Source organism: Choristoneura fumiferana, chromosome 7, assembly GCF_025370935.1.
Source record: "Choristoneura fumiferana chromosome 7, NRCan_CFum_1, whole genome shotgun sequence".
NCBI lineage: Eukaryota > Metazoa > Arthropoda > Insecta > Lepidoptera > Tortricidae > Choristoneura > Choristoneura fumiferana.
Window position 1 is genome coordinate 11,522,266 of NC_133478.1, and position 18,888 is coordinate 11,541,153.

General features: G+C 37.2%; 1 protein-coding gene across 1 annotated transcript in view; it reads right to left on the bottom strand.

Annotated features, from left to right (window-relative positions):
* Nucleotides 1-18,888, bottom strand: part of rsh (Rap GTPase activating protein radish) — a 204,271-nt gene that overhangs the window by 50,772 nt on the left and 134,611 nt on the right. The window contains exon 9 of the mRNA XM_074090187.1: nucleotides 17,816-18,002. Within this exon, the coding sequence (XP_073946288.1) occupies nucleotides 17,816-18,002 (187 nt within the window). The remainder of the gene's footprint in view (nucleotides 1-17,815; nucleotides 18,003-18,888) is intronic.

Consider the following 18,888-nt stretch of genomic DNA (forward strand, 5'->3'; position numbering starts at 1 on the left):
GTCTGGGTATATATGTGTGCGTGCGTGCGTGCGTGCGTGCGTGCGTGCGTGCCTGCGCGTGCGCGTGCGCGTGTGCGTGTGTGTGTGTGTGTGCGTGTGCGCGTGCGTGTGTGTCTGTTTCGTGGTAGAAGATTCCCACATAAATGAGAAGAAAAAGAATGAAAAAAGAACTACCTAAATATTTTCCTACAATATTGTACTCCATTATTACAATGATGTCAATTACGAAAACAGAGGCGTCATCACTTAATTTCTATTTTATGAAGGAGATTAAGCAACTACTTGCTATTTTAACAAAAAAAAATAGCACTGAATTCATAGATAACTATGAAATAATTTTCAACAATTATTGTATTATAATATATGTAGTTATAGGTAGCAATCAAAAGATAATAAATATTTTTTTGAGGTTCATCGGTAAATTATTATTAATAATAATAATTATTATTATTGTCTAAAATGAAATAAAAAATACGTTCCATTTTACCTCAATACATTTAAGTAATTGAAAGAAAAGTATTGGCATTGTGTTATGTTATATTAATAAAACCATTATTAAAAAACATTATTATTTAAAAATATATATTTATTAATATTTTAGTTTTACCAATGAAACTCACGTGGTCCTTTCTTTTGGGTAAAGGTAAAGGTTTTGCAAATAATATGAACATCAAAATTTATTCTTCTCACTTCTTTATTCCTTGTTCGATGCTAGAATGCAGCTCAGTTCACTGTAAGGTAGAACACCAAACTGTAAGTATATGCTTGGCGTTCATACTTAGAGTGGAACGAACATGCTTCATGGTTTTTCTTGCTTCAGACGTCTTCTTTCTTGGCTTTGAGACGTGAAGTTGGCATCTAAACAAATTAGTTAATAACACTGTGCTGTGGCAGGTCCATAACATAATAGTACATTGTGTCTTAAGGGCGGTAAATAAGTAATTACGTACGAGAGTCTATTAGAAGCCCGAAGTCGAAGACTGAGGGCTTTAATGAGTCGATGTTCGTAATTATAGTACCGCCCGTGCGACATACAATGTTTTTCATCACATTTGCGAGTAAAAGAAAAAATATAATTCTTCCAATATTGGCGATACCTTAGGCTGCGCTTTTGGCAGCGCCACCCTCCCCTCCCCCTTCCGCAGCATACGCCGCAGCGTGCGTGTGCATGTGGTCCTGCAGCAGCGCGCGCAGCACCATCAGTACGGGCACTGACTCATTTACCGACCTTGGGCTTCATGACAAGAGAATTAGTACGGACAATGATTCATTTTCCGACCACGGGCTTCATGACAAGCACATTAAGGTCGAGGGTTTTATTTGGGGGGTTGCAACCAAGGTAGCCTGCATGTTACGACACTGTTTACGAGCAAGTGTGATGAAAAGACCGTTTCCTTTATCCTTTCCAAAATATGCGTTATTCCAAAAACACTACATGCTAGCCTTAGGGCTCTCGACATACACCCCTCTGCATAATACTTATACACACCTACAGCAAGCAGTCATGTTCAACTTACGATGATGCATAGTATGAAAATTATTATCCTTGTCATAGTTTAAAATTACTACTTACTAAGTACTTGCAAAATAATAGGTACCACTTCCAATGAAATACATTGTACCTAGCTTCTCCAAAGTGAAAAAGTGTAGTTTGTTTATATGTACTTTCAAAAATTGACGCCTGCAGCCTGCATCAATCAAATGTTTAATACCACTTCTAATAAAAAAACATCACAAAAACTATCAGCGATTTCATAGAGGGATTGTGAGATTACCGTCTCGAGGGGAGAACCGCAATTAAGGGTTTATCTCAAACCGCGAAACGAATAAAAGCAATAATAAAAAGATCTTCAAGGGCGTATTAAGAGGCCGTTTGCGCAGTAAGTTTTAATATATTACGCCGATGTGAAAGGTGCGAGATGGAATTAAAAAACTCCAAAAGTGGGTAATGTTAGACATTCGGATAATGTTTATTTTTAGGGTACCGTAGTCAACTAGGAACCCTTATAGTTTCGCCATGTGTGTCCGTCTGTCTGTCTGTCTGTCCGCGGGTAATGTCAGAGACCGTTAGTACTAGAAAGCTGTAATTTGACATGAGTATACATATTAGTCACGCCGACAAAGTGGTACAATAGTAACAGTAAAAAATTTTTTTAGGGTACCTCCTATAAAAACGTAATGTGGGGGTGATTTTTTTCTCGACTAACCCTATACTGTGGGGTACCGTTGGATAGGTCTTTTAAAACCATTGGAGGGTTGCTAAGACAATTTTTCTATTCAGAGATCTGTTTGCGAAATATTCAACTTTAAAGTGCAAATTTGCATTGAAATCGAGCGTCCCCCCTCTAAAATCTAAACTGTTGGGTGGAAAAATTTGAAAAAATCAAAATGGTAGTAAAGCGTATACTACACGCTGTTGGCCGGTGTTTTGTAATATTTTAGGAGGTTATGACTTGGTTAACTAGGAGTTAGTACTTTAACCTTAAAACCTTGAATAAAGCAACCTTAAAGATAAGCAGTTCTCTATTTTCGTCAAGAGTATTTACCTACTGATACTAATAGCAAGGAATCTTCTTCAGTAACTTTTTTTAGCCTAGGTAATTTTCTTCCCAGTAATAACCGATTAAAAATTACTGGCAAACATAACATTTCGTATTACTAGGTAGGTATGATAAATAGTTATTTGTGTCACAAGGGAGCAAAATGGTGTATTTACGGCGAGGGCGTAAATTGAATCCAGAATGTAGCGAAGGATTCTACAATACCCTCGCTACGCTCAGGATTCTAAAGTAGAATGAGGGATTCAAGTGTTAACGCCCAAGATGAAAATAATTTTGCTCCCGAGTGGCCCATACAACTTTTCACACAGAGCATTAAAAAACTTGAAAAAAATATATTCTTAATAATATTACAGAATAACCAGCATAGAAAATGGCGTGGCTTTACAATTATCAACTTCAAATTGCAATGAAAATGCAATGGCATTTGCAATAAAACACTTAGAAAAGCACTTTGCTCCCTCTCGTCAGGGAGGAAAAGTTACTTTTCTGAAGGAGAGGTGTGAAAAAAATATTATCGACCGCAAAATAATCCTCTTACATCTCCAAGCTCCGGCAATATCGAGAGGAGCCGAAGACGGATTAAAAACAGTTCCGAGGATACAACTTACAACAGAATTAAATGCCTTGCCATAATAGTTTTAATGGAGACTTTGAATGGCTCAGAGTTTCGAGTGGCTGCCGCAAAATTGAAAATTTATTAGTCTCTAAAATTGTACTGAGACCTGAAACTTGGCGAGTGATTTGTGAATTTAATAGTGTAAGTACTGGTTAAATGCGTTTCATACTACTTGCTAAATACGCTCCCGGGCATCGAATTACCGTATATATGTTGAAAAGCTTTATTTAATACTAGCTGTTGCCCGCGACTCCCTCCGCCAAGAATTCGTTTATCGCTATCCCGCGGGAACTATGCAATTTTCTAGGATAAAAACTATCCTATGTCCTGTCCCGGGACTAAAACTATCTGTATACCGAATTTTATCTAAATCGGTTCAGCGGCGAAAAATTTACTTACAAACTTTCGCATGTGTAACTCTAACTATACGTGGTACTAGCTGCCGCCCGCGATTTAATTTTTTAGCAATGCAGTTTTCCGAGATACAAATTATCCTGTCTTTCCAAGGGTCTCAAACTATCTCCATATAAAATTTTATGTAAATCAGTTCAGAGTTTTAAGCGTGAAGAAGTAATACACGGACAGATGGACAGAGCTGCTTTCACATTTGTAGTAAATATCAGTGGATATAGATTCTCGATGTACAATCTCATCCTCATTAGCAAAATTAACACTAAGAATAACGGCCGATTGGACTTCGTAGAGCACGAGTGTTTTTGTTTTCCTATTCTTTCTTTTCCTTTACATGGCAAGAGGTAAGAGATTTGTCTTTATTTTCGTACTGTGTATGCAGCTTCTATCCTGGAAAATAGAGTTTGCAAGGGGCAGAGAGACATACATTTAACGCCAATGATGTTGTGAGGATAAACTAGAAGTTTAATGAATTACTTTTCGTTCAAACCACTATCAAATTATTATACAATACATGGGGGAAGTGGGATCTATTATATTTCCGTCTCGCTCATTTGAAACAAATGTAGCAAGAGATTAATATGATTTTCGGTTCTAATTTCGTGCCGTTAACGTACTACCCTAGAATCAATATTATCACAGGTAAAGTACTGCTTCCTAGTAAATTCTTCATACAAACGTCTAGTCGAATATTCGTAATCATTCCGTGATGGTAGGATAAAGCGAACAGGTCGCACGACGTGCTCCAATCGTATACATTTATAATGCCAGCACAATATGCACGTAACAGGCGTACTTACATTAGTCTTTATCCGTTGAATTTTAATGCCCCTTAAGCACCATCAAGCTTTACCTCCACGTAAAAGCTTATTAACAAACCCCTCTGAAAGTTAAAGGTGAACGACTCGCGCCGCGTCACAGGAATACTAAGACCAAGAAACAAGTTTTTCCAATCACTCGATACTCAACAATAATATTGCTGCTTTGCTGTAATTCTCTTGTGAAAGGTAAGAATAATAAAACCCATTGTTGTACGAGCGAGTCGAATACTGAAGAAATTCTTTTCTTCATTTTTATGATTACTGTAGTTGACGGCGTGACGCGGGGCCAAGTTTTTCGTCTGGAAATCTTTGATCGCTGTAATGTAAGAGCTGACAAATCTTCGATCTGCGACGAGTGAGTTTGATGAATTGCTCCGCAATACCGAATTTGGAACTAGCTTTGACGTGTCTTAAAATCAAGTGTCTTCATCGAGCTTAGAACCCACTTTGCTAAACGAAATTATTAATTTGTTTGCCAAAACACATACAATTGTGATAAGGCATAGCCACAATACGGTATTTGACTATTTTTTATTTACTTTATAAATTAAAACTTGACAATGCTTGTAATCAAACAGTGAAACATTTTTTAAGATATCTTTTAAATAAGTATAACAACAAACAATTGCAATTATAGCACGATTCTTGGTGAAAATAAATTAGTTATAACTTTCTGCAACAGTTAAAGTTATTAATTATGCAAATTAGGTATTAGCTGAAAACGTGCAGGTCCCATAAAATTTAAATGCATATTCGTCGCAATATTCCACTCAAAAGCAGATTGCGTTTTTTACTTTCCGTGCTTTATCTGTTCCCGTTGAGTTTAATTAATATCTGTGTTTGTTCTGGCCTCCGGTCCCGGCGCCCTTTTGCGGCTCTGATTTTAAATAGTGTTTGTATACGTCTGTGTGTCGGCGGCCGATCGTAAAATTCACCAGATCACGAAATTTCTAGAAATAAAAATATTATAACGTTTTAAACTTTCGTGATTCTCACTCATAGTCAAAATACCACAAACGGGACTTATCACGCTATTATTACACAAGTAATATTTACCTCGACGTTTCGGCAACGTTACAGTTGCCGTGGTCACGATTAGACTGAAGTGTGGGGTGTCAAGTCTGCCTAAGTCTGTCCGTCTGTCTGTTTGTCTGTCTGTCTGTCTTCGTGGAATCCTGTTATTAATAAGTGTCGGCGTCGGGATGAATGTTCGGAGGGACGATCGGATGTTGTTAGTGTTGTGTGTCGGTGTGATAGGGTGACTAATAAAAGTGACCAAGTGCGGGTAGTTCGTGATACGAGTGCCGGCTCTATTAGTGATCAAGTGCGGGTAGTTCGAAGAACTCGCGCTGCTACGCAGACTTGACACCCCACACTAGTCTACTGTTGCCGAAACGTCGAGGTAAATATTACTTGTGTAATAATAGCGTGATAAGTCCCGTTTGTGGTATTTTGACTATGAGTGAGAATCACGAAAGTTTAAAACGTTATAATATTTGCCAGGCATATCACGATGTGCCTGAGAAACAATACGGCAGATCGATTAGAGCAACGCATTCGTCGATATTCCTAGCTCTATACTTGGCACATCGTAAAATACTTTAATCTGTAGTCAAAAACAATTTAGGTACGCCGAGCAAAGCGAGGAGGTGGTTAGTATGATTCTGACCGTTTGGGCATAAATGTCCAAATGTCAGAAAGTCCAGTGTCACATTGTCATGGTCAAAAAGTCGAAGGTTATATGCCTTAATGTCGGATAGCCATATGTCCGAGAGTCCAGGTGTCACTTGTCCATTGTCAAAAAGTTCGAAGTTATATGCCTAATGTCGGATAGTCCATATGTTGAGAGTCAGGGTTCATTGTCCATTGTCAAAAGTTCAAAGGTATATGCCTAATGTCGGATAGTCCTATGTCCGAGAGTCCAGGGTTCACTCATCTATTTGGGTTTTGTTACACCTATTGCAATCAAATTGTTTTCGACTCGATCGCCTTTACTGCCAAGTATAAGAGCTGCCACCACGTTGAACAATACGATAACAATATGGTTTCCATCAATATGGCTTTTCAGACAATGTAGAATAGGCCCAGTCCATCTGCATGACTGGATCAGCTGTCAATTCTTGTCGACTCGACATGACATTTACGAAGCATCATAGATCATCTGGATCTTATGAGAATGGGTCTCAGGGTGTTAGATAACAGACTGGATAATGCAGATGACAATCTAGCTCTCTAATCTATTTCAGTATATTATCATTTAGTTGTGTAGCCATATTTTTACAATGAGACATTATGGGATCAGGCCTTCAGAACTAGGACGTTTAATCCTTCGACTTTTGAGTATGGACTTTTGCCTAGACTTTCAGACACTAGGATGTTTCATCCTTCGACTTTTTGACCTGGACTTTTTGACGCTAGGACTTCAGGCACTAGTACGTTTTCCTTCGGACTTTTTGAACATGGACTTTTTGACCAGGACTTTTAGACACTAGGACGTTTCATCCTTCGGACTTTTGACCATGGACAATGTACACCTGGACTTTCTGACATTGGACATGTATGCCCCTAAACGATTCTGACCACAACGCAACGCACGACCCGAGCGAGCGAAGCGAGCGTGCCACGGCAGCGGCCGGCGAAGTGCCAGAACGTGTTTCATGATGTGCCTAGGAATTTCATGATCTGCCTAAAACATCACTAGGCAAATCGTTAAACGTCGAGTACTGATTGATATGGTGGATGCGTCACTTAGCCAAATTATGAAATGGCACCTTTTCACGATATGCCTAAGAATTTCGTGATCTGGCGGCTTTTACAATCGGCCGCCGACATGTGTATCAATTTCAACGGTTTTATGTTGCAGATATTACAGATGTAGTGTATAATGGTTGTCCATCGTATTTTATCGGAATAGTTCGTGTTTATTGTGTGATCTCTAATTTTTTTTGGCACCAATTGGCCTAGTCCCAAACTAAAGCAAAGCTTGTACTATGGATACTAGGCAACATATTATCATACTTTATATAAATATATACATACTTCAATACATATTAAACGCCCAAGACCACAGAACAAACATTCGTATTATTTATACAAATATCTGCCCCGGCCGGAGATCGAACCCGGGACCTCAAACTTCGTAGTCAAGTTCTCTAACCTTTTGGCCATCCGGTCGTCTTTATCCGGTTGTAATTAGTTTCCTTCAATACCTATCGTACAGCCGTACATTTTTCATTTTGACATTTGACACTAAATAATAAAGTTCTGTATTAATGAATATGAAAATGTCAACCATTTAATCAATGATTGATTGACACTTCGGGTGCCGTCGTATTCAAATTGAGATCCAACCTTCAAGAATACCATCATCTACCTACATCTTTAGGTACATACACAGTTATAGAATTAGTAAATCAAAATAGACTGCATCAGGTATGTAACGCTACTCAAACGTGGGAAAAACCGATAATGAGTACTGGATATGGAGTGCAACACAAAGTAATCTTCTTCACAACCTACTGTATTAAATATGAGGCCATATTGCCCAATGCTGCCCTCACAATCGCATTCACCATAATCACCATCTTCATTACTCTCACTCTGTGTATATACAAAGAGAAATGATGAATGCGATTTATATACCGAGCACGCTAGACAGTTTGGCCTTTGATCTATGCATCCTCATTTGCTAAAATAAAATAGTTTGTGAAATAAATTGAAGTAGGTAGCAGACAATCCATACGACAAACAAAACAATGATTACCTATTTTTTTATGGAATACAAAAATGTAGTAGGTACTACAGCAGTGTAGGAAACATAGAGAAAATTAATACATACTTACACATGGATATTCATACAAACACAATACATATTACCGACTATTATAGTTCTACATATTAAAATGATCAACTAAGTCAAAGGGTGAGGTTCCCCTGAAACAGAGCAGAGGTGTGTATAATCTAAACGTTTCCCTTGAACGTGGATTAAAAGTAATGCGATTGGTCAATAGTGCACATGTGTAGGTACTGTTTCAATGGAAGCGAGCTCTATCTCTCTACTAACTACTTACTATTTTTAAACACTAACGTTTCGTTCAGTGCAGTTACTAAATCTGGAAAATCTACGAATGCTAAATTGCTATCTCCGCATAAAGAAGAATTTCCATTTACGAAACGTACCAATTAGTCCACAAAAACTTCATGATTGCCACTCCAGCGTCCCGTTCCGTGAAATATCTCAGTTTTGGAACGGAATTACTCTTTTTCGGGACAATTTTTAAAACTGAGGCAAAAAGTTTAGGCACTAATAAGCCTGCCTACCTTAGCAGCCAGCGTCAGTGCTCTGCATTTATTTTATCTAGTCTTTGTTCAATTCCTTTCCCAATTTTCTCAATGGCCTGCTCTCGCGAGTATATCCAGGGAACAATTAAGGAAAGATTTAATAGATTGCAGAATCAGCAGAAGTCTCAGGGGCTTATTTCTATTGTCTGCTAACAACTTTGCAACTCATCTTTTGAAGTAAAATAATGAAATTAAAACTTATTTCTAGGTGTTTTTTTCCACTTCGATAAAAGTCAAATAAATTATTCCTTATAGAATGTAAATTCAAAATGTGCAAACCATTTTTCGAGCACTTCTTGGTATCTGATTGAGCTTAGGCATTCTTGTAAGTTCGGTGACAATACTATAATCTGGTTGTGAAATTCTGGTGGTCCAGCCACGATCGTCTTCGCAATAGGGAACTCTTCAACGGTCTATGCCACTATTGTATTGAAACTAGGTACGCATATACACACGTATAGGTGTTTAGATGATAATTCAAGAGTAGTCAATAAAATGTACAAGTCAGCAAAATAAAATTGTTTTAAAGTGTTTTTTTTACAATACTTATTTAGTTTATTGTTAAGTGTGTCAAAGTCTATCAATGCCGTGAAATGAATATTTTCATCAGGCATACCGGTGGTGACAGTTACTACAGCACCACGCCACTGCAAACGAAGCAATATTTATACGAAATTTGTACTCTATGATCAATAAACTACAAAATTGTAAAGGGTTTTAATGTTAGTAAAACCCTCTTTACTTAAAATATACCTACGTTTTAGGTACCTTCCGAAAAACTGGCACAAACAAAACCCTTTTATCTTCGTAAAAGGCAGGTAATAGGTAGGTATATGTAGACTCAGGTTGGCTTGGTAACGTGCCAGCTCCGGTTTTGGTTCGGAGAGTTTGCAAATATATTAGCCCCGAGAATGGACGCGCGCAAACATAATTTGACGCTGTCACTCTGTAGCCTTTCCGTTAATACAAAACGTGTTTTTAGCACACAATTGCTTGAACTTAGGCCTTTTTGGGGGCAAACTTTTAGCCATTATATTGAACACACATGCTATTATAATATTAAGCATAGTTTAAAGGAGCGGCCACACCGCTGCTTAAAAAACGGTGACGGTACGGGATCGCAGTGACGTGCCTTAAACGTCAGGACCGCATGCTCTCTACCAAACGTCATGACGTTTACGGCACGTCCCTGCGATTCCGCACCGTTCTGCGTATTTTAAGCAGCGGTGTGGAGGACATGCGATAAAAACGGTGCGCATAAGATGCGTCACTGCGATTCCGTACCATCACCGTCTTTTAAGCAGTGGTGCGGCCGCTCCTTTATATTGTTTACATAATAATATGAAGAAGTAATTTAAAAGCAAATCAAATTGTTAACAAATTCAAACGGATCAATGTCGAACCTTTGTGTAAATTTATGTGGATAATAAAATTAGACAGAGTTTCTCATATGAATTTAAGCTGCCTAGTGAAAGCTGCCTGCGAAGAAGGATGTTTCACAGATAAACCATTACATTTTCTCTTCTCGCATTATATTTCTCAGTAAGTATTTATATTGCAAATGCAGTCAAAGTTCCACAGGTTTGAGCGAATTTTTCTTTTGCTTTTGCCCACTAAGATTTCGTCATCAATAAACAATTAAATTTAAACTTTGCTTCCGTATTACTTCGTTATATAATCGTGGAAACTAAGTGTAACAGAGTGGAAACTTTTTAGCATCCATATTTCATAATGATTTCTTTGGAAGATGTATGGGATCTGAACATGGCATTAATAGCACAAAAGTTCCACTCTGGTACGCGATTCACTTTTCTCAACTGTATTTCAATCGGAATCAAGTATGCTCACTAATTTATTATGTTACAACTCTCGAACCATTTTACAGTTATCGACTTTTTCAAAACGTACATAATAAAACTTGAATTTGTTTTATAATAAATAACATCAACCTCACAATTCCTTTTAGATAAACGTACCTACAAAGGAAACAATACTTCATTGTAATTTAATTCATTGTCCTTATAATTATATTGACAAAGATAATAATAAAGTGTATTATAGGGCAGTGAATTATAAAAGGCAAAGCAAAGAATACGTTCAGAATTAATTCATGTTTCTGCTTCGCTTTTTGTAACAGAAGCTTTTACATAGATACGAGTATATTCAACTGAAGGAGTATAGAATGTATTGATTAGTTTAAATACTTCATTGACTGTTACGGAAATAGAGGAGGCACCGCCTCTTTAATTACGTGTATTTTTAAATAAAAAGGGTTCATTAAGGTAATTTAAGCTGTAGTCTCGATTATCATGAACATATTATTTTGTGTCAACGTGGTGCTAATATACGAGTATTACCTGAATAAAGTGATGTAGGAAATTATTTTTGCGTGTTTTTTTATCTATGTATGCTGTCAAGATCAACATGTTATGCAACATTAACTGAATTAAATTAACTGATTTTCTTTACGTTTCTAAATAAACACAACAGAAATTTTTTTTTTTTATATAGAAGTGATTTTCATAGTAAACAATCAATATTATTTCCATATATGTCGGTGTTAACGATTGTCGTCTAAATGTAAACTATCCACTGTAATTTAATTGACTAAAGGTTAACGGATAAACCTACTAACAGAAGGCCTAGTGGTTAGAGACCTGACTACGAAGCTTGAGGTCTTCGATTCCCGTGTCGGGGCAGATATTTGTATGAAAAATATGAATGTTTGTTCTCGGGTCTTGGGTGTTTAATATGTATTTAAGTATGTATCTATCTATATAATTATATTTATCCGTTGCTTAGTTCCCAACACAAGCTTTGCTAAGCTTACTTTGGGACTAGGTCAATTGGTGTGAATTGTCCCGTGATATATATATATATATATATAAACCTACTAACTGAAGAAGAAAGCAACTTTGTTTTATACCGTAGACTTAGTATTGATTGATAACAGTTATCGATATCTTATTTATTGATATCAAACCCCTAGAACTTAAGATTGGTTTTTTCGAATCTTTTTGTATTTTTTATTTCAATTCCAAATTTTTACTTTTACGGTCATCCCGTAAAACCTAAATTGTAAATACAAAATGAAATATAGATGCACTGAAAAACCAGAAAAATAAGATCAGCACTGGGAATCGAACCCAGGTCCTCGGCATTTCGTGCCGCGTGCTATACCGCTACACCACTGCTGGACAACTGGTTTTCTGGTTTTTCTGTGCGTCTATATTTCAATTTGTATTTCCCTAGAACTTGCTCCAAGTTAGCACACGTATGATCATAAATCATAAGACATTAAGGATTCGATTTATTAGAGTGGATAAAGAAAATACGAAAGTTTGTCAGTGTGAGATCCCGTAAATAGAGACCATAAGGTAATGAGAATTTCATAAAAAATAATGAAATTTTAGGAATTTCAATTCAACTAGTAGAATTAATTAACTATTCACGCGATCAAAGCCGCGGGTGAAGCTTCGTGCTATGATAAAAACTGGGTTATAATAACTGACGATTTTGTCGTGGTAAATGAATGAAAGTAAGCCCATTTTTTAAACGAAATCTTTTGAATTGTTAAACATCCGTCTATATTTAGGCACGGGCAGCATAAAATATGCTTTTAAGTACCAGTTAATTCTAACTCATATAAGCTCAGACATAGCCCTCAAAGTCGCTCAGCAATAGATAGGAGTTACACTCTGCCCGTTTGGCCTGCTGAAAATTTTAACGGACTCTGAAACCTCTATATGGAAGCATATTAATTATTTTTATTATTATCATCGTACGGCTTAGTTAATTAATTATTCATCAACTTAACAGTCACCCTATTCTATGACAAGTCAGCTTAAAGTGTTTTTATAAGTTGTTAATTTATAATTGTAAATATGTCTAAGATTTTAGCTAAAATTTAACACCAATTGATTGACGTACCCTTCATGGTGAGTAAAATTGAGATTCGCCCATAAATTTGGTATGGTGGAATAGTAACTTGCGCCAAGTCAATTTACAATTTATTTGCTTTAACTAGCCTTAGCTTCGTCTAATTTTATAGTTAACTAGCTTTTGCCCACGGCTTCGCCCGCGTGGAATTCGGTTATTGCGCGCTGTTCTCTCGGAAACTGTGCATTTTTCCGGGATAAAAAGTAGCCTATGTCACTCTCTAGCCCATAAACTATCTCTATGCCAAAAATCACGTCGATCCGTCGCTCCGTTTCGACGTGAAAGACGGACAAACATATATACAAACACACTTTCGCATTTATAATATTATAGTATGGATACAGGGCTAAAATAAATTATTGTTTTTTTTTAATAATTATAGTTGCGTCTTGGCGTATTTGCTTAATGCTGTCAACTATCGTTATTGTTATTACCTATATTAGTAAGGTTTCAAGCAACTCGGTGAACTTTGTTTTAATAAATGGCTTCTGTTTAATAGAAAATTTTGCCAGAACCGTTCTTTTGTCGTATCAAAACGCAGAACTATAGAACCGACACAGACGTTGCTCTCGCCGGAGCTTTGTCAATTTCTATTTCACGTCCTGTCAAAACGCCTCCAACGAGAATAAAGAGGGTTTTAAATATTTATAAACATGTTTAGGCCTTTCCGTTGGGTGCGGTGTCCCGGCAGCGGTGTATTACGAAAGTTTTTACCTCTCTGCGGTGACCGGGGATTCCGATCTGTCCGTCCGGACTACAGGGGGAAATTGAGTTTCCTTGCATTTCATTCCGGGGCTTTTCAGCCGGGACGTTGTCAAACCGTTAAAAGGTATTCATAGACAGGCAAAGTGGTTGCTATTAAGGCCGGAAACTTTTGAAGCGTATTGTCCTAAGCGTTAAAGTTTTGTCAATGCAGATACATAAATATTTTGGTAATCGCGTCGTTAAAATTTATTGAAAAATACTTAATTTAGACCAAAGGTTCAGCTCTCTTGTAGACTTTCATAGAGGTAGTGACAGTAGAACACTCAGAGAAAATTAGGAGAGATTTTTAATAACTAACAGATTTAGAAAAAAATAAATTAAAAGGTGGCAATAGGCAAAATTATCGCGCAAGTTTGTGGCCGCGCGGCTAGGATTTATTATTTATCAATTTAATATTTATTATCGATCTTCAATGGTTTTATGTATTTTTAATATTGCTCTAATCTACTGTAATTTGCACCAAAATCCTTACTTCTATCTAATTATAAAGGTTGCCTGAAAGAGATAAAGCCGCCCTTTGCTTACTTTGGAAAATTTGTATGTTCATCGTTCTTATGTTCTGTTTACTATGATATGCATTGTAAGTCCTGAGTTAGTTACAAATTAGGAAACGTCAGCAAATGGTAAACTATGAGTTTGCGGTGTAACCTAACCTATTATTTGTAGCATAGCATACGTTAATAATTCGTTAGGGAGCTACAAATCCACAGTCTGACGTTAAGTAATACATGACAGCTAGCTCCATCTGCTTCCAGTCGTTTGTTCGTGAAATTTTGAATAGAATCGTGGTTAAGTCTGAAGTGTTAAGTTACTTTGACGTATGTTAAATTATGCGGTTCGGATAGAACTAGCGTCGGCCTCGCATAATGGGGAATTCGCAGAAATAAGCTGCTGCAGGACCACATACACACGCACATTGCGGCGCATGCTGCGGGAGGGAGAGGGGGAGGGCGGCGCTGCCAAGAGCGCAGCCCAAGGTATCGCTAATATTTGGTAGAGTTATATTTTTTCTTTTAGAAATAAAATGTTTACTCGCAAATGTGATGAAAAACATTGTATGTCGCATGGGCGGTACTAGAATTACGAACATCGACTGATTAAAGCCCTCAGGCTTCGACTTCGGGCTTCTAATAGACTCTCGTTCGTAATTACTTATTTACCGCCCTTAAGACACAATGTACTATTGCACGCTCTGTTGTGGCAGATATTAATGCAGGTGACTGTACGATATGTACTAGTGGTCTGAAATGTGATGAAGAATGTCTTAAGCTACACAATAGTTTTTTGGCTTAGGAAGGGAGTATACACTATATTTTGCTAAACTCTCTGTCAATGCTATACAATATATTATGAAAGTTTCAAACGATTTAAGGCGCTGAAGATGAACGTTTCTCAAAAAGCTAGAATATCGTCGCTACTTTGAGAAAATCTCGTATCTCAAATCTATTCGCCAAAAAAATGTACCTTTGAAATAATGGTCAATAAAGTGCAATCAGAAAAATATCGAAATAATCGATTAAGAAATTATCGATTTTGATGTACGCGCTTTCTTAGAAGTAGTGACGATAGAAAAGTGACTGAACGCACCTTGACGCGTGTTTATTGTTCGTCGTCTACACGTAAAAAATACGCGCGCGTAGGCCCTTAGGTACATTAGATAAATAAATACATCTAATTGTCTACGGCACGATATCACTATTACCTTTAATAAGCTCCCGATACTTCAACGCATTTACTAGCATCATAATCACGGATAGATTGAAGAAATGTTAATATTATGTAGACCGAGCTTTGTCTACCCTCATACTGTCCGTTTCAGTAACTACACTTCATCTTATTTCGGAACGATTAACCTGTCACAGGTTAGTAAGGTTACAGTAGTAAACAAGAGTCTTTTATTGACATGTGTGACGTATGACAGTTATTGACTGTGCCCAAGTCATGAATCAACAGGATATGAATCGATGGCGCTAAGTGCAGAATTTATACTTTACCAGGGAAGCGACTACGAATCATCATTTGGTTTTGGTTCAAAGCCTAAGAACATTATATTTTATTATATTGTTACATATTATATGTATTAATTAGGTAAAAATCAACGCCTTATATATCCTGAAGCAGCCTGTAAATATATTATGGGTTTATTTGTTACATTGCAATTTATGATAAAAGTTATAGAGATATAGAGAAAAAAGTAGAGAATAAAGTTATAGAGAGATTATAGAAAATGAAATTGCTTAAATCGACTACGGTTATGTATAATTAACAAGTAGCTAAACTATAAATACGACCAATTGTATTTGCAGCTTTCGGTTATTTTTAATTGCATCAATACGCAGTTTTGTGTTAATCCTATCCTCAATACTGCCAGTGTAACAGAGCAGCATACTTGTCAATAATGCTGGCATAATCCTTAAGCTCCATCTGACCGAATAGTCGGTATTCGGGATCTATAAGTTTGAAAGGCAGGTTGAAAGATGAACTTTGATAGCCACTGATATTGGCACAAAACGAGGTATTTATCGCTATTTGTGGTGTATAAAGAGTCATCGTATTGTATTGTATTGTAAATCTTAACAAATTGCTACACTAGACTGAGGTATATAGTGAAACAAAAGCTATTACAAGACACAGCTTTAATAAAAAAACACTTTATTTAGCTCAGAAAACCAAATCAATCGTCAATAAACTGTATAATAATTATGATATTCAACATTGACATCTATGTACCTATGATATGTACTCTATATTAATCAAGACTATCATGTCATGCAAAATCTTTGACGATCAAATAGGTAATAAAAAGTATGCTATTTTTATTCTATCGCGGTGTCCTCTACCTCTATTTCGGAGAACTATTTCTTCGTGCAATACATACAGATTGGCAATTTGTAAGTATGTTCATACGTGATATGATATCTCACAGTGTATGGTCTCGTAAACATGGAACTTGACACCTTAATGTCCTTAGTGTCTCGAAATGGGTAACCGTTGGAACCTAACAATTGTAATATTTTAATACCATCTGTGTAACACGGCTAAACAATAAAGTTTATTCTATTCTATTCTTGGGGTTAAGATAATTGTCTTTAATTCCATGGAAGCATAATAAGGGTCATCTTTATTAACGCTTACAGAGTTATGAAAGTTTTTTTCTATTTAGGTATGACCCGCAAATATTCGTACCTCATTTGGGTATAAGACGGCGAACTGGCATTCAAAATCTCGACCAAAATCACTAAAGTAAACGCGCTTTAAGGTCATCGCAGCTTTCGTCGGCGGCTCCCCACCTCTGAATGCTAGAGATTAAGCCCTCCATTGAATAAACGAACATAAATATTCAAGTGGAAATTTCCCGAAATAATACCGTTAACTGGGCAATAATTCCGTTCAACCCGGAGCAAAATCTTCATTCGAATGTCACGTAATTATTCTGTTCCGAGAGTTTAGGAACAGTTAAAAGGAGTGTAGCGATGGTTAGCGTCTTTAATCTAGTCAATTATCCAGAAAATTGGAGCAAGGACCCCGCCTTGAGCCCCGATACGACGTTCCTAAGGGCGTACTAGCAGTACTCTTTGCTACACTAACAAGTTTGATCAAATTAACATTTCAACTGCTCCGTGAAGATGAATGAATGAATTTTTTGTTTTTTTTTCTGGTTTTTCTAAGCATCACTTTCAGTTTGTATTTTCGATATGGGTTCTACGGGATGACCGTAAAAGTAACAAAAAGTTTGGAATTGAAATCAATCTTAATTTGAATGCTTAATAACGACATCTCTTGTCCGGGTGAGCGGTTAGTTCCAATGGGGTGTTGAAAGTTTCTCGATGAGGGCTACAGCATAGATGTCGCTAGTGTCGCTGCTTAAGTGACTAAATAAGAAAACAAACCAGCTGAGATATGTGGTGCATAGGAGAAATTCGTGTCTGTATCACTGTCCAGTGGTGGTGTAGTGGTATAGCACGTGGCACGGAATGCCGAGGACCTGGGTTCGATTCCCAGCGCTGGTCTTATTTTTCTGGTTTTTCTATGCATCTATATTTCAGTTTGTATTTTCGATATGCCACTAAAACGCTGAATATTTACCCACCATCTTAGAGGGTGCAGGGCTGTGACATCTTATCTGAGCACGCCAGGGGTGGCAGAGGATATTCATCAGTATGGTACAAGACTACGGGCTGACAAGCTGTTTAGTTGGCACAATAAAAGAATCATCTTAAGAGTGTCTAGGGCTGTGACATCTTACTTCAATACGCCTGGGGTGGCACAGGGAATATCAGCATCGTAGAAGACTTTGGTGACCAGCTGCTTTAGTTGACACACTAAATGAATCATCCTCGATTGTGTTCGGACTATCTTACCTGAGCACGCCTGGGGTGGCAGGGGGAATATCAGCGTGGTGGAGGACTTCCGGCGTGCGACGGCGCAGCCGAGGGACTGAGGCTTGAAGCTGCGCAGTTGCTGCATGAAGTCGCTGCACTCCATGAGCGCAACGTCCGCGAAGTGCAGGTCGCACAGGATGTGGTTCTTGAAACGGCGGGCTCGTTTCTGTCGATAAGATGGCTATTTTTGATACATGTAAAATTTTTAGGAATATACTGAAACCAGAACACATTGAAAAAAAAACGACAGCTCATTGCGTGATGCATATTTCGCCATATAAACTTACACAGAATGATTAGAATTTTCGGATTTTCTTTATAAGCGTTCTCGAAACAGTAAGTAACTACTCGTAAAAATAAGGAAAAAAATCGAAAAGTGCTTCCGACTTTGATAGTAATATATTTCACCATCTTATCATCTCAGCCTATATGTATGGGTGTGGTCTGTAATACGGGCAAATAATTAAAACATAGATCTTACTCGTCAAACTGAACAACATTAGTTCAGCGACTTTTAAAAATAATTAGTTATTTTTTTATTACACTTTAAAGTTTATTCGAATAAGCAATGTAAAGCAAAATGTTTGATATTTTTAGTGTGACAGGCGACGTCAGTTGGGTTCTAGGATCGCGTACATTGAATTTACGATTAAGTTTGTTAGAAAAAAAAAACAAAAGTTAAGTTTCTATTTTAATTAAGTGGGACCATGATGATACAATTACCGGTGACCTGTAAAACCTCTGTTTTGAATATTATCCCCAGTTCTGGGCCACACATTGTACATCCGACGGCAGGGCACAGGCTTCTTCAAAAAATGAGAGGGCTTGGGCCGTAATTCCCACTTAACATACGCATTGAATTTCTTCCCATGTACGTACAGGTTTCCTCACGATATTTTGTTTCATTGATAGTAAATTTGAAATGTAGCTTTGCATATAAACTCTGAAAAACTGCGAACCAAACTCGAACTCACGACATGACTTTTTTTGTGATATATTTTTGGTATTAAAAAAACAACAGATGTAGGGCACACGACAGCTCTGTCCATAAA